Raw genomic sequence first — 18,040 nt, 5'->3', positions numbered from 1 at the left:
TCATTTTGCATTAGGGGAGAACGTGGTTTGTTGACACAAGTTTTACAATATAGTAGTCATCCCTTTATTACAGAAAAAAACTATTTTCACTGGCACAACTAAAGCTTGTTCTCCCCAACATGTTATATTTGTTTGTGCAAGTGCTGCACACGGCAAAAGTGTGACGCTTCCAAAGGGCCACACATGAAACAATAAAACGTCACGCTCACAGGATGGTATTGTTTGTAGAGAACGTTTATTTAGAGCAGATGGCCATACGATGCAGTCACTGCAAGCACACCAACCACTGTCCACTCACTGCAACATACACGCACGCTAGTCTCACTTGCGTTTCACGCAATCAAAAGCAGAGCGACACAAAACGCGCACACATTCGGCCTCCGTCTGTCACACTAGTCACTGCAGAGAAGAAGAGATACCAGTATCACTTCTCCTTCATATAAACACAGGCAGGTAATGTATTTTGAACAGCTTGGCTTCCAAAGTGACCAGTTTTGCCTTTTTTCCCCCTACAATTTTACCCCAACATGCCTTGGAAACAACCCCCCTCAACAGATGATGAGACCCGAACAGGAGCAAAACATGATTTTTGAAATCAACACCATCTGATGAAGAGCTGCAGCAGTCAGGTGGAAGAATGTGAGTTTCCCTGACATACTAAATGAGGTGCACAATACCTTTATTTTACCCTGCATTTTGGAAAAAAAATAAGCACCACAACATGAAAAAAATTCAAGTTAGGGATGTCTCAAAGTGAAGGCAATAGCAGGAATCACCATGTCTACTGCTAAATTAATTATTTAATGTACAATGTACATTTATGTAAGTATAGGCTTAGGCGATAAATCAATGAGTTTATCTGAATTTTTCATTGCGGATGAAAAAAAAGTTTTTTGTCGTCTCTCCCAAAAAGGAACTATTAACCAGTTATTAAATAGATTACAATTCCTTGAGCTTCCTTTAATTTTCTTCAAGTTTTTGCTTTTTATTTGGGGGCTGACAACAAAAGTAGGGCAAGAGAAAATTATATTTAAGACAAAATTATTTTTATTTATTAATTAAAATTAATCCATCCATTTACGAGAGCGGTTAAACAGCCTATACCAGCTGATGTGCAAAAGGCAAAATATACTTTAAACCCGTAGAGGCAGACAACATCCAGACATGCACTCACACACCAGAGTGGGAATCGATCCCAAGATGTCCACACCCAAGTCATGTGATTGTACCACTACACAGATCTTTTTTTCTTTTGACTGAATAGATCAAATTCACGCAGCCAACTATGGGTAGTAGGCAGGGGACACCTTGAATCGGTTGCCAGCCAATCGCAGGGCACAATGAGACAAACGAGACCAATCACATTCACACTCATCCCCTAGGGACAATTTAGAGTGTTCAACCATCTTACCATGCATGTTTTGGGGATGTTTGTATCATTCATGATTGACAAAAGCTAGGGTGAAAAATTATTGAAGGAAAAGGTAAGAGTCGGACAGGTTAATTTAATGGGATGGAGGGAGGTTCATTCCCATCAAGTGTACCAAAAGTCAGCAAAATCACAAAGCAAGGCACATGTTTTAAAGGAAAACAACTGCCATCAATGGAATCCAAATGATAAGGGTTCAAGAGGTGTCGCTTGTATTATACACACATAGCTACAGTGGGACAATTGAACACATGTAGGCAAGAACAACATCCCAACAAGAAACCTTACGACGACTTATCAGCTCACACCACTGAAGCATGGAGAAGCAACTTGATTCAACACAGATTAGATCTGTTAATTTTGAAAAATAGTCTTTTAGGTTGACACATACATCATAAATACTTTTTTTGTTGCAAATATCCACATATATATATTATAATCTCTATATATGATTTAAATAGCACAATTATTCTCTTAATAAGGAGGGTGGCTGCTTTGGGTCCATTTCTCTTGGATGCAGTTTCAGGTTGGATTAAGCTATTGAAAAGGGTATTCCATCCGTTCTACACAGAAATGTAGTTGTTTTTCCTAGCACCGCATGCTCTTAAATAGTGTATTAATCAATAGTCATTTACATCAAGGCAACAGTGTTTAATGTTGCTTAAGAAGACCGTTCATCATCACCGATCTCTGCTGTATTTCCTAACATTTCCAAAGCCATCAGTGCATTCTTGTTGTAACAGATTGTGCAGTAACCATAGCAACTCCATTTGGAATGATGATGAAGTGGATTGTCATGGCAACACAGGGCAGGTGCCTGTATGTGTGGGGTGATGAGACAAAAACATCAAGTCCAATGTAGCATTGTTGTCACCAGAAATTTGAGGTTAAATTAATTCAACAGTAAGATTTAGTATGCACACCATATGCAGAATTTGATATTTTTTCCTTGTTCATCTTATTTTAATCATGTTTGCATCAAGTAGATGAGATTATTTATTCTAAAATGATAGATCTGAATGAAGGAGGTATTTTTCCAAAATGTATGCTTTCTTTAGATATGCTCATCATATTGATTCCAATACTTTATTTTAGCAGAGCACACAGCCAATTTGTTCTCAAGGATGAATCTATACAAATAGTGATTCCTTCCACTCAGAAAAAAAAGCTACGACGTCTCAAGGTTTTGCTGTTACAGCAAAATTTGCATTCCACACAGTCAGTTTGCTTTAGTGTAATGGAAAAGGTGGAAGTGAAATCTATTTTTCTCTCTGCATCACTGCTTTAAAAGCCACACTCCAATTCACCTAAACTGGGCCAACTGGCTGTGAATACATGTTTAATTGCCATTTCAAGTTGGTCCAATTCAAGTTTTGACTGGGAGGTCTGGACTGGACTATCAATGATAGTCAATGAGTTTAATGAATGTCCTAGAAAGTGTTGAACTTTTTTAAAGCTTTCTCTGTCTCTAGTTGTCTCATTTAAAGTAGGTGTCAGGGGTGGGGGTTTGTAAATCAAAATATTTGTGAAAAAAATCAGAGATTTCCCTTTTAGGCTACATCAGGGGTGGGCAAACCGGTCCTCAATGGCTGCTGCGTGTGTTTTTGTTCCAAACAATCCAGCACAGGCAGTTTAACCAATGAGGTTTCTGCTGAAACAAGGAGCACCTGGCTGCAATCCACTAATTGCACTTCCCAGATACTAGCTTTGTGGAAAGGTTTCCTCTTTACAGGTTGGAATGAAAGCCTGCACCCACTGTTCCCTCTAAGCTGCGCGCGTGCGCAATTGCGCACTACTCTCGTCTTCTCTGCGCAGCAGAAATCCTATGGCGCGCAGTAAAAAAAAAAAACGGATTTTTTTTTTTTTTTTTTTTTTTTTTTTTTTTTTTTTTTTTTTTTTTTTTTTTTTTTTTTACCCCTTTCTTCATGATGGAGCCGTTTAAGCGGCAGCCAGTAGCATTAGCTCTGTCCACTTATGTTTTTCGTTTTTCGTGTTTTACAGCATGTTTTACATGAAAAATTAGAGGGAACATTGACATGCACCTGCTTGTGGCAGGTGTGATACTGGTGTGCCCATAGCGAGCAATGATGATGTCGTGACCGGATGATTCGCCTAAAGACGTTTCGCCGACGGACATTTGACAGACGGACAGGTCTCCGAATGAACGTTCGTTCAAACAGCGTTTAATGATTAAATACAAATACTAGTATTTGTATTTAATCATTAAACGCTGTTTTCAGCTGGATTTGACCGAATTTGAGAGCATTTTGAGCCGTTTGGCGAATGGACGTATATAGACGTTTTTTTGCCTCCATCGCGATATCATCACAACATTTTACCGAGGAATTCACTTCCCTGGGCTCGGTTCTAATGTCCAAAGAGCTCCAGTATTTGTATTTAATCATTAAACGCTGTTTTCGGCTGGATTTGACCGAATTTGAGAGCATTTTGAGCCGTTTGGCGAATGGACGTATATAGACGTTTTTTTGCCTCCATCGCGATATCATCACGACATTTTACCAAGGAATTCACTTCCCTGGGCTCGGTTCTAATGTCCAAAGAGCTCCAGTATTTGTATTTAATCATTAAATGCTGTTTTAGGATGGATTTGACCCGATTGCTGTCATTTTACGGCTCGGTTCTGCTACATCTGCCCGCCCAAGAGTGCTTATTCCCGGGCTGCCATTGATGGTAGACTAACATAGATTTTTACTATAATTTGGACAACACCGGCGGCGGGCCGGATTAAAAATCCTAACGGGCCGTATATGGCCCGCGGGCCGAGGTTGAAAAACTTGTACACACACGATCCGGGGGCGGGGCGAGCGCGCGAATCCCGTTTCGGCGAAACCTCCGTTCGGCCGAATGAACGTTCGGCGAAACGTCCATTCGGCGACCTGCCCGTCTGTCAAACGTCCGTCGGCGAAACGTCTTTAGGCGAATCATCCGAGTACCGATGATGTCGCTCACACTGGTACTCAGTGCGCTCAGGGAGGTTGACTTTCTGCTCAGACCAACGAAAAATTAGAGGGAACATTGCCTGCACCCACTGCAGGCCTTTGTGGAATACTTTGCCCACCGCTGGGCTACATAAACAAGCTCTACATCCACCACATATGAACTTTCAGACCATGAAGAAAGAAGGTAGGAAAATATACTGTGTTTCATAATAACAGCAGGGATTGGTGATTATGTGAAACTGTTGCTGTGCTGCGTTTGACCTCTTTAAAATGAACATTTGGTATTTTTAAAGGCATCCTAATATAATCAAACACATGTAAAATCTCACATTTGTCATGAACAATCTGTAGCCCTCAATCCCTTTTGCTCAAATCCATATCCATATCTGTATATTGTGCAGGCTCCTATGTGCATGTATGTGAGCTACTTGCATGGGCTATTGTGCTTCTCCATGTTTGCATGTGTACACATGCACACCTTTTATTTCTGTCTACTTATGACAATCTTATACAAACACACAGGGATGCACACTTTGGGAGCCAAATGTTCCAGTTTTGGTTGTAGATTATGTCAATTCGTCAAAACACCAGCAGTCAGAATTCCACGCTGACGTCAATCCAAGGAGCGAGAAATTCATAATAATTTGTAAATGATTATATATTACTGTGCTAATGCAGGACTTTTTCCAGTAGATATAAACTCTCCATGCTTAGAATGTACACATACCATACAATGGTTCATCACACTGTTGCTTCTTCAATCACTATTTGTTTGTGGGTCTGGGAGGATGGCAACCATTTCAATTGTAGGCATTCTCTCTTTGTTGATGTTTTTCTTCCTCCTCATTCTCTTATTGTTTTCTGCTGAGGAGGATAAGAGGTTTCCCAGAGCAGTGTAGGATGGACAGATGGCCCCTAAAACATGAGGAGCGCCAAGTCAATGAGCATAAAATGATTAGAAAGAAAGATGAGAAAATGGAGCGCAGAAGTGCCATCGTAGTCACTTGGGGTGCAGCGTCGCTATGGTGATGCGTCGTTCGGTTACTCCAACATGGCGTCCAACTGGTCAGCCAGGTCGTCGAACATGCTGCCGATGTCATCGAGGATGCTCACGGTGGTCTTCTGCTCTGTCATAGAACTGGAATGTACAGAAGTGCAGTAAGTTAGCCCATCTGCAGAGAAACTCAAATTCATATGGAATTGTATTTTCTACAAAGGGTAAAGCACTGAGTACGGCAGTTTTACTGCGATTAGGTATGCTTGTTTACAGTGGACTCCCATTATTTGCAGGGATTACTGAAAACTTGTCAATAATTCAATCTCATTTAAAATGGTAAGGGGCAAAAATAATTGAAACACCCAAAGTTTTTACTAATAACTATTTTTCCTAAAAAAATTGTAAATCAATTATTGAAAAGAAATAGTAATAGCTAATAGTTGAATCTGCAAGTTCCCCCAACCACAAATAGCATTTGTTCTTTGAGAGTTGTGAGCTACTCACTCCTCCTGCCGCAGTATTTTGTCCTCCACGGCCTGCAGGGCAGCTGCAAGTGATGCGCTCGTTTCCTCCAGCTTCTGATGCACCAAAGAATCCACCCCAGAGTCTGTCGTCGCCGATACTGGCGCGTTCATTCCTACCGCCATCATCCCGCTGTCAACAGATACACCTCCGATGGAGGAGCGAGGAGGCTTGACCGGCGGACTTGGAGTGGGTGGTGTCTGAGGAGTCTGCGGCGTCGTGGGAGTCTGTGGGGTATGAGGACTTTGCGCGGAAGGGCTAGGTAATTTCACGTTTGGTGGACTGGGTGTGTTGGAATTTGGGAATGAGGGGGGCGAGCTGGTTTGCCTGGCTACTGCGGGATGTAGCTTTGCCGGAGGCGTGGTTGAGGTCGGGGAACACGGGCTGGTCGTGGAGTGGATCAGTTTGCCGGGCTTGGGCGCCGTGGGTGGGGGGGCAGGTTTTGGAGAGACTGGAGGAGGGATCTTTTTTCCTTCCACTAGAGAGGAATGAGAGTAAAAGAGCAGGAGGTTAGGAGGGAAATCTGTTCAGTCCCCAGGGGTAAAAATTAAAAGCCAAAGTTAACTGTGTGATCTAGTTCATATTAACTCATTGGCTGCCACTGACCACGATAGTCTAACCCACATGTGTCAAAGTGGCGGCCCGGGGGCCAAATCTGGCCCACCGCATCATTTTGTATGGCCCGGGAAAGAAATCATGAGTGCCTACTTTCTGTTTTAGGATCAAATTAAAATGAAGAATATAGATGTATAATAAATTTCCTGATTTTCCCCCTTTTTAATTGTAATTTTTTAATCATTTTTTTCTGTGTTTTTAGTTCAAAAATCATTTTGTAAAATCTAAAAATATATTTAAAAAAAGTTAAAATAAACATTTTTTTAGATCTATAAAAACTGAATATTCAGGGATTTTAATCCAGTTCCTTTAATCCATTTATTAAAAAAAAATCTAAATTTTATATCTAAAATAGTCCGGCACACTTTGGTCTAACCGATCTGAACTGGGAGAGTTGAACTCTCATTCATTTGCTGCTAGGCCTCCCAGTTCAAATATATTGGACTTCTACTAGTGAGAAGGTTGTTTGTATATTTTACACTCCTTTCACCTGTGGTGCACACACACTAATACCTGGACTGCTAGGTGTTCCCGGTCCTGGAAGAGGGACTCTTTTGTTGGCGGTTGTTTGTGGACTGTTCTGTGAGCCTCCTTGTCTCTTGATCTGTGCCACAGATGGCTTCGGGGAGACTGGAGGCTTGATTTTTTTCACTGGAGCTTCTTCACTGCCCACTGGAATTCCTTGGTCCAAACTGTCCCTTCTTAGTGCAGCGCTTACTTGGGATTGGAATTGAGCTTCTGGTTGGCATTGTGTTTGGGGTTGAGGTTGGGGTTGTGGCTGTTCTGTCACCCCGACATCAGACACCGTGCGGCGTTTCACTGTGGAAGTGCCATTTTGATAAGGTACTGACTGGGTGGTGTTTGGCAGTCCGCGACCAGGGATATCTCCGTCTCCGTAGCCCTCTGGCTCCTTGTCGCGACTTTTGGGCCTCCGTTTGACGGTCGATGACTCCTGGAGAGTGAAGCCGGAGCCATTTGGGTGCGTCTTGGAGCTGCGCGGCCGTCGCTTTAAGGTTGCAGTGGCTTCCACCCGGGAGATGTCTTCTTGAGTGTAACCTCCATCCCCCTGGGGTACCTCTCCGTCGCCCTGCAGACAGACACAGAAAACACACTAACGGAAAATTCATACATTCATGGCAAGAGTTCATTTTTGCACAATCAAAACATTGACATTGATAAACATACAAAAACTGTTCATGACAACATTGGTAACGCCTGCTGAATAAACATTACAACATAGAAAAGGTGCTGATTTCAACAATACAATGCAGTGAACCCCTGCTTTCCTTTAAAATTTATCATTTCTTATTCTACTTAAAAGCTAAGCTATTCACTTTGTTGTGCTCAGGCCAAAGCAACAAGATTCATAATTTGGTGCTATCTTAAAAATGGTTTGAATGCTGAATTGAATTAGTTGGTAAATGAAAAAGTTGTTTTTAATCTGCTTGTCTTGTTGCAAGCAAGTCCTTGAAGAAACCTCAAACATGTGGTTGTGGCCTATTTACAATTGAACCCTAATATTTATTATCGTGTATGCATCTGTCAAAAGGTGCACCACTATTTGTGTAAAATGTGTAATGTTAACTAAAGCCACTGATGAGAATAATGTGAATGTGTTTTTTTATTTATCCAACAACTTAACAATTGAATTCAGTGGTTTATGTTCATTTATTCCTTCATTTTCTGAGCCGCTTATCCTCGCAAGGGTCAGGGGGGGTCCCTGGGCCTATCCCAGCAAGCAGTAGGCAGGGTACACCCCGAATTTTCAGCCAATCGCATATAAAATAAGTTTATAATTGCATATATGCTAGTAGTTAATGTTCAACATGCTTTGTTGGCATCTTTGTATATCAATACACAGTTACTTAATCTGTGGGGGGTCAATTATTTCATTTTTTGTTGTTGTGGCCTTCTTGCCACAGGATTCTACCTCGAGTCCTTGCAACTAAGCAGGGGTTCAATATAGATGGCAACAGATTTAGACAGCAATATTTTAGTGACTTATTTGGTAATTTATAGAGTGATATATTCAGCGATAAATATATGTATGGCTAGAGAGCAAGGTAGACAGTTAGATAAATGAAACAAGCATATTGTATATGTATAAACACATTGATAGCTACCTGTCCATCTCGACTTTGCCGGCGGATAGTCAGGCTTCCCTCTTCTGCAAAGGGCAGGTTTTCAGAAGAACTACCGCTCCCACCGGGACTTGGATTTGGAGAGGGCGTCGTTACAGGGGCCGTGGAGGATTCAGGCTGAGAAACAACAGAGAGTGTCGGCTGTTCACGCTTTGCTGCTGCCACTAGATTAGTGACAGGCCCGCTAATGGTCCGTCTTCGATTCACGACTTCACCATCCAGACCAATGGTTTCGCGTGTTTTCCCCACCTAAAAATTGAATGAGGAAATAATGTTAGTTACTCTAAAATGAATGGACTCTGTAGAATATACAACTCCCATATTTATACCTGCAGGAAGTTCTTCTGCAGTGCCATCCCTTTGGCTCCACCCCCAATAGAAGACATTTCCAGCATAGCAGCAATGCTCCTCACGCTTCCCATACTGTTTGTCTCCACAGTTGCCGGGTCAACAGATACTCCCAAGTCGCTCGCTCGCCGTTGTTGGTGGTAAGGCACATCCAACATTCCATCAGTGGTAGTCACGACTTGGAGGGGTGGGGTCCCGTCTGTCAGGTTAGAGTTCGAGGTTGATATTGCCGAGCTAGAGCGTTTGGGAGGTGGTGGGGGTGGTCCTTTTTTCTTCTGGCGCAAAGTAATGGACTGTGGCTGGTTGCGAGTAATAGCTTTATCCTGGTTGCGGACAGAGTGGCTGCGGCTGACACGGTGGGTGACCGTGGCATATTTACTATCTTCTGATCTAAGGTTTGAGCTTTGACCTGTGCTGATCTGTCCGTCCCCTCCCCGTCCTCTTCCAGACACAGTCCTCTCATCACACTCGCCATCTGAAGCAGTGTGACGATTGAGGCTGTTTGCTCGCTTTTTCTGGAGTGCAGGGGGATCATCTTCATCACCATCTGCAAGCCCAGCCTCGGGTGGGAGACAGAGTAGTGGGACCTGTGTTTGTGTGCAATCTCCAGTTCCCTGGGGGTGGTTCTGATAGTGAATTTGATTCTGCTGTGGGGATTGGACAGGAGCTCCATGTTGGTTTGGAGACTGAGGGCCGTGAGAGCGTGGCGATAGAGGTCCTTCACCTTGGATGAGCTGGGGTGACACCCTGTGTTTGGACTGGGGAGATGATGTGCTCTGGATGGAGGAGGTGGAAGAAGATGATGAGTTCCTGGTCTTGGTTGGAGTGTGTGGGGGAGTGTAGGGGGGTGCAGGCTGGGAGTGGGAGTGACGGTGTTTGCCTTGAGATGACACACTGCTTCTGTGGGAGGTGCTGCTTCCCTGACTGCTCTGTTGCCTCATTGTCCTTGCCTCCTTTTTGGGTGGTCCTCCTCCTCCTCCTCCAGGGTTTATTTCATCAGTTTCCTTGTGAAGACGACGTACTGGCTGAGCTTTGACCTCCTGCGCTGAGTGCGTCATGGCATTCTGGAGCTCACTACTCAACTCGCTGTCCTGGAAGGTGCTCATTTTTGGAGACATCACTTCTAGACAGAGAAAAGGAGGATCTTTTTAAGTGAGCATATGTTCACTGTTGGGAAGACACTTTTAACCACAAACAGATCTCCGTTGATATCAAATGCTAATAATAACGTAAGATGTATTTATCACAATTCATCCTTTCGCTGTGAATTTTAATTAGTTCATTACTAGTAGACGTCCAATCCATTGGAACCAGGAGTGTGGCATTATCCCTCACAGGTTCAATGGATTGGACGTCTATCGCAGTCATTGGCAGCCAATGAATTCATACACTATTTGTTAACTTACCATCTGGGGGTGGGCTTTCTGTTGACATTACTTCCTGCTGCTGCGTAATTGGTGGGGGCTTTTTTCTGAGGGAGCCCGGTCCGTCGGAGTTGCGTTGCAGTTCAGCTAGACGCTTCACTGCCAACATTAGCTTCTTCTGATGGCCTATGAATTGACAATTTACCAAGGGCATAAAATGTAGTAGCCTGACATTTATGTCCAATTTATATTTATTTCATTGTATTTGCCTCATGTAGTATTCTAATACACTTCATTACATGTTTTCATTATCTGTTTGTCACTATGTATGACATAAGCACTTAGACTCAAGTTCTGCTTACTTATAAACTTAAGTTCTGCATTTTGAGTTTTCAGCGATGAATTGCAGTAGCAAATTTTCCATCAAAACTTGCAAATAAAAGTAAAATAGATTTGACTTAAAGCCATTTACAACTATTTACATATTAATAGATACATGTCATATAAATCACAACATACTGACTATGTTACAAAGTGACCATACTGTGTATTAGAGTGGATTTAAAAGATTTCATATCTTACCAAGTTTGATAATACCAATTTCCTGTAGGTCCTCCCAAGTAATGTCCGTGATGAAATCGATGTTTTCATAACCATTCTGTACTAATACCTGGTGGTATTGACTTAGGCCAATAGCACACAACCACTCTCCTAGACTGGCCTACAGGAACAGAAGAAGAAAAAATGCTGACTGGCTACTTAGAAAGGAAACCCCTTATTTAGAATATAGCAGTCACTATGCAATATTTTTGCGTTATATTATTTCTATAATGTGAATGTGTGTGTGTTTGTATGTGTACACCCACAGGTTTTTGGTCAGGCAACCACTCTGTGCTGCTCATTTTATTAATCTCTGTTGTCATCTTCTTTCTGTGACCTGGTTTAGTTATCCCAATGGCTGTCAGATCCTAAAAACACAACATGTTCAAGTAAGACATACATATGTAAATAAAATCAAATATTATTGAGATCATGTTTTTGGGTCATGTAAACTACACGTGTGCCAAATGTAATTATTGTCACATAATCCAAAAATGTAATATCCCCGATGTGGGTACAGGTTTTTATAGGTTTGTTTTATTTTTTTTCCATATGGCCCAAAAAAGTCACTCACTCAATAAAAGTTTTAACAAAAAATATATTGAACAAAAATGAAGTGCAAAACCTCTGTCTTATATATCTTTCACCTTCCCCATATTTGTTTTGTCATCGCACAAATACAAAGTCTTGGCTTCACAATGAAACAAAATCTTTCTCAGAGAATATTCTATTGAATAACCGATTGATAGATTTCCTTTTTGCCAAAAACAATAACAACAGCAGTGAACAAATGATTCAAAACATAAATGTATTGCCCAAGCCTGAAATACAGAAAAATAGCTTGAAAAGCAAGAGAGAGGAAAGAAGAAAAAAATCGAGATAAATGGAAGGCGAGAGCGCAAGTCTGCAAAATGCATTGAAACAAAAATAATTGGTCTCATTATTTTCCTCACACTCAAACAGTTAGGCTAAGAATTATGTGCTGGCACTATAATCAATCAATTTGCTGGGCAAATAGAACAAATTACAAGAAATTGGTACGTTAAAGCGTACACCCTACCACCATATTCGGCTGGAGTTTGAGTAACATTATAATCCAGACTCAATTAAGAACTGTCACTGCACTATAAAATGTCATAACACAGCCAGATGCTTATCAATAAGTAATGTTCTCAGACTTAATTCAGTCTTAGTACTGATTTTTTTTTTCTCCCACTCAGACTAATCACGATAGCTACCTCTATCATGTGCTGCTAACTCACTTCATTTTTATTGTATATACTAAATTCTTTTATGACTATTTTTTTTGCACCTTATAGTGAAGGTTTACTAAATCTCATTGAACTGTTACAATGACAAAAAGGCATTGAATTCATTTCAACTATTCCACCAATCAAAGGAGCTCCTGGTTTTCTTTTTTAAAAATGCACACTTGCATCTCACATGGAGACGCCGCTGAAAAGGACGCATCAATCTGTGAATGATCAGAGCATTCTCATGGCGCTCCGCCAACATAGTAACAGACAAATGGTCCTATCTGACATACTATATAAGATCCATGATTATTCGCTAAATTTTCTAAATAACAATAGTCTTCATAACATGTGCCCCTCTCACCCTCTTTGCTTGGCAACATGTGGGATGAACCAAAAAGTGTACTATTGTTAAAAATAATAATGATACAATCAAATACATTCCATTCACCAAATTGCATTTGAACAGCTGCCCAGGTATTTCTGCCCTTGTATAGTTGTAACAGCAAGGAAACAAACGCACTATAAACTGAAACGCCCACCTTGTCATAGTGAGGTTTTCTGCCACAGAAAAATAAGGTCATGTATTTCCACCTGCAGCATCTACAAAAATGGAGCCCAGCCTCAAATAATCACAAACACGAAACTGTATATATTAAGCATAGGATGGCTTCAAACCATCACTGTAACTATGCTCTTCAGTAAAGCATATCCAGTACAAGCTCTATTTTTCTACCTGTTTTTCACGTTTGATTATGTAATGTTCTGTATATACAGTAACAGATTCTAAAACTGCTAACAGCACTGCCATCCATTTCATCACACCATGTCAGCTGAAGCATATATGTATATGCTGTACATATGGACAGACCTCTGATATAAAACAACTTCTAGTCACCTTTAACATTATCAATACAACAATATTGAAACAAGCATAAAAAGAACCTTCAGTGAGAGAGTCTTTCAATTAATGAGAACAACCCTGCATACTGATGGTATGTGAACGGGCTAGGCAACACTTCCTGTTGAATTTGGGTCACTTCCTGCTGATTTTAAGTCATTTACTATTGATTTTGAGGCATTCCAGGGGCAGTTGCTGTTGGTTTATTATGAGGAATTTATAGGTCACACCCTATTGATTTTGTCTCATTTTCGGCTGATTTTGGGGCATTCCCAGGGATCTCTGCTTTGCAAAGCATTCCCCGGAAAAAATGAAAATCCATATAGTTTCAACTAATCAGATATGCACCTTGCATTTATTACTAGAATTTACATTGGTTTTCTCCTGTTTAGCATGCAGGTATTGGTGGGAGGCCTAGCGTGTACATCATAAGAAGAAACGGACTGTATTTTGATACTTTGGAAGAAACGGACTGTATTTTGATACTTTGGTGGATAGACAAACATGCCAGTGACAACCAAGGGTCAGAGAGAGATGGAGGTCAACATGACAAGGATTCCATCAGGCCGGTCCTGGCAAGAGGCACATTTAAGTCAGTAAAATGTGAGGTTTTGGTGCATGGGAGGGTTTTTACATGGATAATTGGAACTAGGAGCACAGCACATATCAAATATGTGCAAACTGGTCGATCATTGTGATCCTTGAAGGAGCCTGGGACTGCCATTAGAACCAGTTGCCTTACCTCGGGGGTCATTCGGCTAATTGTGGGCAAGTCATAACCAGCACCCAGGAAATTGGGAGCGTAGACCTGCAGCTGAAAGTCACTCAGCCATTGGAAAACTGCCTCTGAGCTCTACAGGAGAAAAGATAGGAGGGCACTGTCACTGGTTCCATGTCAGCAACTTTCTCTCTGGGGGGGCCTTGTTGTGGCACACAGACCACAAATGACTGTAAAGGGCTGTCCATATGCCATTGTTATATAACTGTCTGTATACTGTCAATGACAGGCAGTGAGTTAAATACTATGAACTCTACCTATCTATCTCTTTTATCGTGGTTGAATAATTCCTGTAGATATCAGGTCCTTTCCTATTGGTTTTGTGGTAATTCTGAATTATTAGTATTATTGAAATATACCAGATTGTTAGAGTTCTCCAGGAGACAGATGGTCCTAAAAACTAGACATGATCACACATACGCACGCACCCCAACACACATGATCCATCAGTTTATGACTGTTCCATTATATCCGAAGAACTCACTTGCAGACCACCTTCAAATAATTACAAAACACTAAGTGACCTTCAATGTCATCTCACCCGTGGACATCAGTAAATGGCAGTTTGTTCTTACATACCTCACGTAGAGAGCTAATCTGCCCACACTGCAAGCCAGCACACACATATACACACACTGAACTATGACCTGTGACCCTTTCAGTGATCAATACAAAATATGGGCATTGCTGCAAAAGAAAAACGAAAGCTTCAACTGAAAGGAGTGTAAAATAGATAGAGAGGACAAAATCACGCACATGCATACAGTAAATCACAGATTGACATGTCACAGACCCACTCACCGTGTCATGGCCACATCCGAACACTCGCAGCACGGATGAGGCCAGTTGTGAGAGAAACCGCTGGGACATCTTGATGTATGTGGTTGTCTTAATAAGGTCAATTTGACAGAGGAGCTACGTTGTCCTCCGGTTGCTAATTGTGGTGTGTTTGATTATTTTTTGGTGCGTGTTTGGATGAGAGCGAGAGAGAGATAGAGAGTGAGAAATGAATCAGAATTTTGTAATTGCCCTACCTTCCCCTCGCCCGGCGCCTCCCCTTTCCTGTTCGCAGTGGCGTCGTAAGGTGGCGCTTCATGGAGAGGGCAGCCTGATAGGCTCGATGTCCGAGAGGAACTGGCAGAACCTAGTGGAACAGATATCATTGGTCGGGTTCAAAATATCACCATATCATTGGAAAGAAGCAACAAGTAACAAATGAGTTTGTCTCACTAAATGAGATAATTGCCAATCAAATTCTGTGTTTGACAAGTAACCAGTCAGATTTCAGCCTTGTCAACCAATAACACCATTACTCAGTCCTCCTACGTCCCCTGCCCCGGCCATCTGTCTGTAAAAGGAGCCAAGATGTGGGTATTTATGTTTGCATCTCTGTGTGGACAGAAGACACAGTGACTTCTTAAAAGAGCAGAATATCATTCTTCCGTCTTTGGTAACTCTACACTTTCTTGTTTGTTCTCCGTTCAACACAACTCCCTCTATTTTTGTTCTCTCTGGTGACATAAGACTAGCAAGCTATTTTCTATTTTGTATTTTATTTTCTAATTTTGACATAGAATGTGTAGTATATCTCTTTACTTCTCATCTCCATGTTCTTAATACAGAAGAAATATTTTTGAAATGTACTGTGCATACATATTTCTGATGAAAACAGGTGTTATGCATCAGAAATTGTTCTGTTTTATAAGGCAAACAATGAACCTATATTCATTTATTTATTTTTACTTTGCAAATTATATCATATATCATTTAATCTGACTGCCCTGGTATTCAAATGGAATAGAGCCATTGTCTTCTACTCCATTCAGGACACGTAACACTGAGTTGCTACCTACATTGAGTTATCACAAATGTAAATTTCGTTTTAGACAGTTACAGGTACAGAAAACAACACAACCATAGAGTTATGCAAATTGCTTAGGTATAGGACACAATTGTTTTCTTAAAAATGTGTTAATAACTGACAACAGTTATGGAGAGGCATGAACTTCTTGCAAAGTAACAACAGAACTTTAATTTTTCCATGTTACAATACTTCCCCATTTCCCAAATTAACAAATTGAACGCCTAAAAAGATACAGATTCTTTACAAAACTAACAAAAAACATTAAATACAATTTATTACTGCAATTTTGGCATCATCTAACACCTACGGCAAGGGTGTCAGACTCGGGTTGGTTCGCGGGCCGCTTTAACATCAACTCGATTTCACGTGGGCCGGACCATTTTAGAAATAATATTTAGATTTTTTTATTATAAATGGATTAAAAGAACTGGATTAAAAGCCCTGAATATTCAGTTTTTATAGATCTAAAATAATGTTTATTTTAGCTTTTTTTTTAAATATATTTTTAGATTTTACAAAATGATTTTTGAACTAAAAACAGAAAAAAATGATTAAAATTTTTCATTTATTGATTTAAAAAGGGGAAAATCAGAAAATTTAATATACATCTATACTCTTCATTTTAATTTGATCCTAAAACAGAAAGTGGGCTCTCATAATTTACTTTCCTGGGCCACACAAAATGATGCGGCGGGCCAGATTTGGCCCCCGGGCCGCCACTTTGACACACACGTGGGCTAAGGTATTCAAGTTGCCGAAATGTAATACATCAACATTCTGCACTTTTGTATTTACCTGAAGGCTGGTCTACAGATTTGGACTGCTCTAGCAGATGTTCCTTGGCTTTGGTTGATTGCGACAAGACTGTAGCTAGAAGCTGTAAAAATGTAAACAAAAAATAGAAACATGTCAGGCTTGACAAGACATTGACACCAATCAACTTGTGTGCACATAATCTAAATTCAACATTTACTCCTATTACAGTTTATACTGTATATTCTCTACATATGTATATAATGAACACAGAGCATATTCTAATCACTAATTTAATCCGTTTTGTCAGAGCCCTGTTCTACTTGCAATTGTACCAAGATGTTCCAAGTCCATATGTTCATGACGTTATTCCACATTCAAATTTGTAATTACCTCATTTGTGTCACTCTGTATTGAGAACAAACCACTTTGCATTCCCTGCTGTTAATGAATGCATCACGGTACAAGCCTCACAGACCCTCATTAGGATTCATTTGGACTCACTCTTATCAGGGTTATTTTTGTTGTTTTTGTTTCAGCAGACTTAAATATTTGGAAACAACAACATGAAACTATTAGTTTAAATATTCCATGGTTAGGGATGTTAATACATCTGTTCGATATAACAAATTTCATCATGTCAAATATGATAAATTGATTACTAAAATAGCAACTTATTTCAGCCATGAAAAGTCCTAAAACAGTCACGATCAATTTCATGGGGCCCGTTGGGCCAAGTGGTTAGCGCGTCAGCCTCACAGCTCTAGTGTCCTGGGTTCAAATCCAGGTCACGTCCACCTGTGTAGAGTTTGCATGTTCTCCCCGGGACTGTGTGGGTTTCCTCCGGGTACTCCGGTTTCCTCCCACATTCCAAAAACATGCATGGTAGGCTGATTGGACACTCTAAATTGCCCCTAGGTATGGGTGTGAGTGTGCATGGATGTCCGTCTCCTTGTGCCCTACGATCGGCTGGCCACCGATTCAGGGTGTCCCCTGCCTCTGGCCTGGAGTCATCTGGGATAGGCTCCAGCACCCCCCCCCCCCCCCCCCCCGATCCTAGTGAGGACGTTCCTTGAGTTTTCTTAGTGTACTAAACGCAGCTTTATTTTTTGCTTTTCATTGTGGACTCAAGAACGTTATGGTGCGTGTGAACGAGTGAACGAATGAAAACTTTTCCTGGAACTGTCCTGACACAGCTCAAATATTCATTGAGATATCTCAATACATATGTCATACCTTAACCCCTTCAGCTTGCGCATGGAGGATGTGTGTAGCACTTCCAGCACTCTGACCACTGCCTGATGACCTCACGCTGGTCACGCTGCCAGAACTCCCTAAACTGCAGCGATCTCCACCTGTAACACACCCACATAAACAACAAAGACCAACACATAGACACACAGGGACGGAAATGCGTCCATATGCATGCAAGCGGTCAGAACAATTTGCGCGAAAATGTATTCATGCAACACGAAAATGGATGCGTTCACGCACACGTACAGACGAGCACGCGTA

General features: G+C 41.2%; 1 protein-coding gene and 2 long non-coding RNA genes across 10 annotated transcripts in view; 2 read left to right on the top strand and 1 right to left on the bottom strand.

The window, feature by feature from the left end:
• Nucleotides 1-18,040, top strand: part of LOC144088932 (uncharacterized) — a 270,343-nt gene that overhangs the window by 201,408 nt on the left and 50,895 nt on the right. The gene's annotated exons all lie outside the window — the stretch shown is intronic.
• caskin1 (CASK interacting protein 1) overlaps nucleotides 217-18,040 on the bottom strand; it is a 52,742-nt gene continuing 34,918 nt past the window's right edge. For 3 of the 7 annotated variants that reach the window (XM_077618021.1, XM_077618022.1, XM_077618023.1), the window contains 12 exons: nucleotides 17,762-17,880; nucleotides 16,568-16,649; nucleotides 14,943-15,052; nucleotides 11,243-11,344; nucleotides 10,959-11,097; nucleotides 10,419-10,562; nucleotides 8,994-10,135; nucleotides 8,647-8,913; nucleotides 7,037-7,634; nucleotides 5,891-6,386; nucleotides 4,470-5,527; nucleotides 1,025-3,175 (listed from right to left, as the gene is read on the bottom strand). In XM_077618021.1, coding sequence (XP_077474147.1) covers nucleotides 5,431-5,527; nucleotides 5,891-6,386; nucleotides 7,037-7,634; nucleotides 8,647-8,913; nucleotides 8,994-10,135; nucleotides 10,419-10,562; nucleotides 10,959-11,097; nucleotides 11,243-11,344; nucleotides 14,943-15,052; nucleotides 16,568-16,649; nucleotides 17,762-17,880 — 3,296 coding nt within the window. In that variant the 3' untranslated portion in view covers nucleotides 1,025-3,175; nucleotides 4,470-5,430. Of the gene's footprint in view, nucleotides 3,176-4,469; nucleotides 5,528-5,890; nucleotides 6,387-7,036; nucleotides 7,635-8,646; nucleotides 8,914-8,993; nucleotides 10,136-10,418; nucleotides 10,563-10,958; nucleotides 11,098-11,242; nucleotides 11,345-14,942; nucleotides 15,053-16,567; nucleotides 16,650-17,761; nucleotides 17,881-18,040 lie in introns of all 7 variants that reach the window. The other 4 variants (XM_077618018.1, XM_077618019.1, XM_077618017.1 and 1 more) reach the window with 4 other exon arrangements.
• LOC144087907 (uncharacterized) overlaps nucleotides 4,468-18,040 on the top strand; it is a 44,132-nt gene continuing 30,559 nt past the window's right edge. The window contains exon 1 of the long non-coding RNA XR_013304785.1: nucleotides 4,468-4,573. This is a non-coding gene — a long non-coding RNA (uncharacterized LOC144087907). The remainder of the gene's footprint in view (nucleotides 4,574-18,040) is intronic.

Source organism: Stigmatopora argus, chromosome 14 (genome assembly GCF_051989625.1).
Source record: "Stigmatopora argus isolate UIUO_Sarg chromosome 14, RoL_Sarg_1.0, whole genome shotgun sequence".
Taxonomy (NCBI): domain Eukaryota; kingdom Metazoa; phylum Chordata; class Actinopteri; order Syngnathiformes; family Syngnathidae; genus Stigmatopora; species Stigmatopora argus.
Note: the sequence above shows the minus strand (reverse complement) of the source record. Positions and strands in the feature narration are given on the sequence as shown.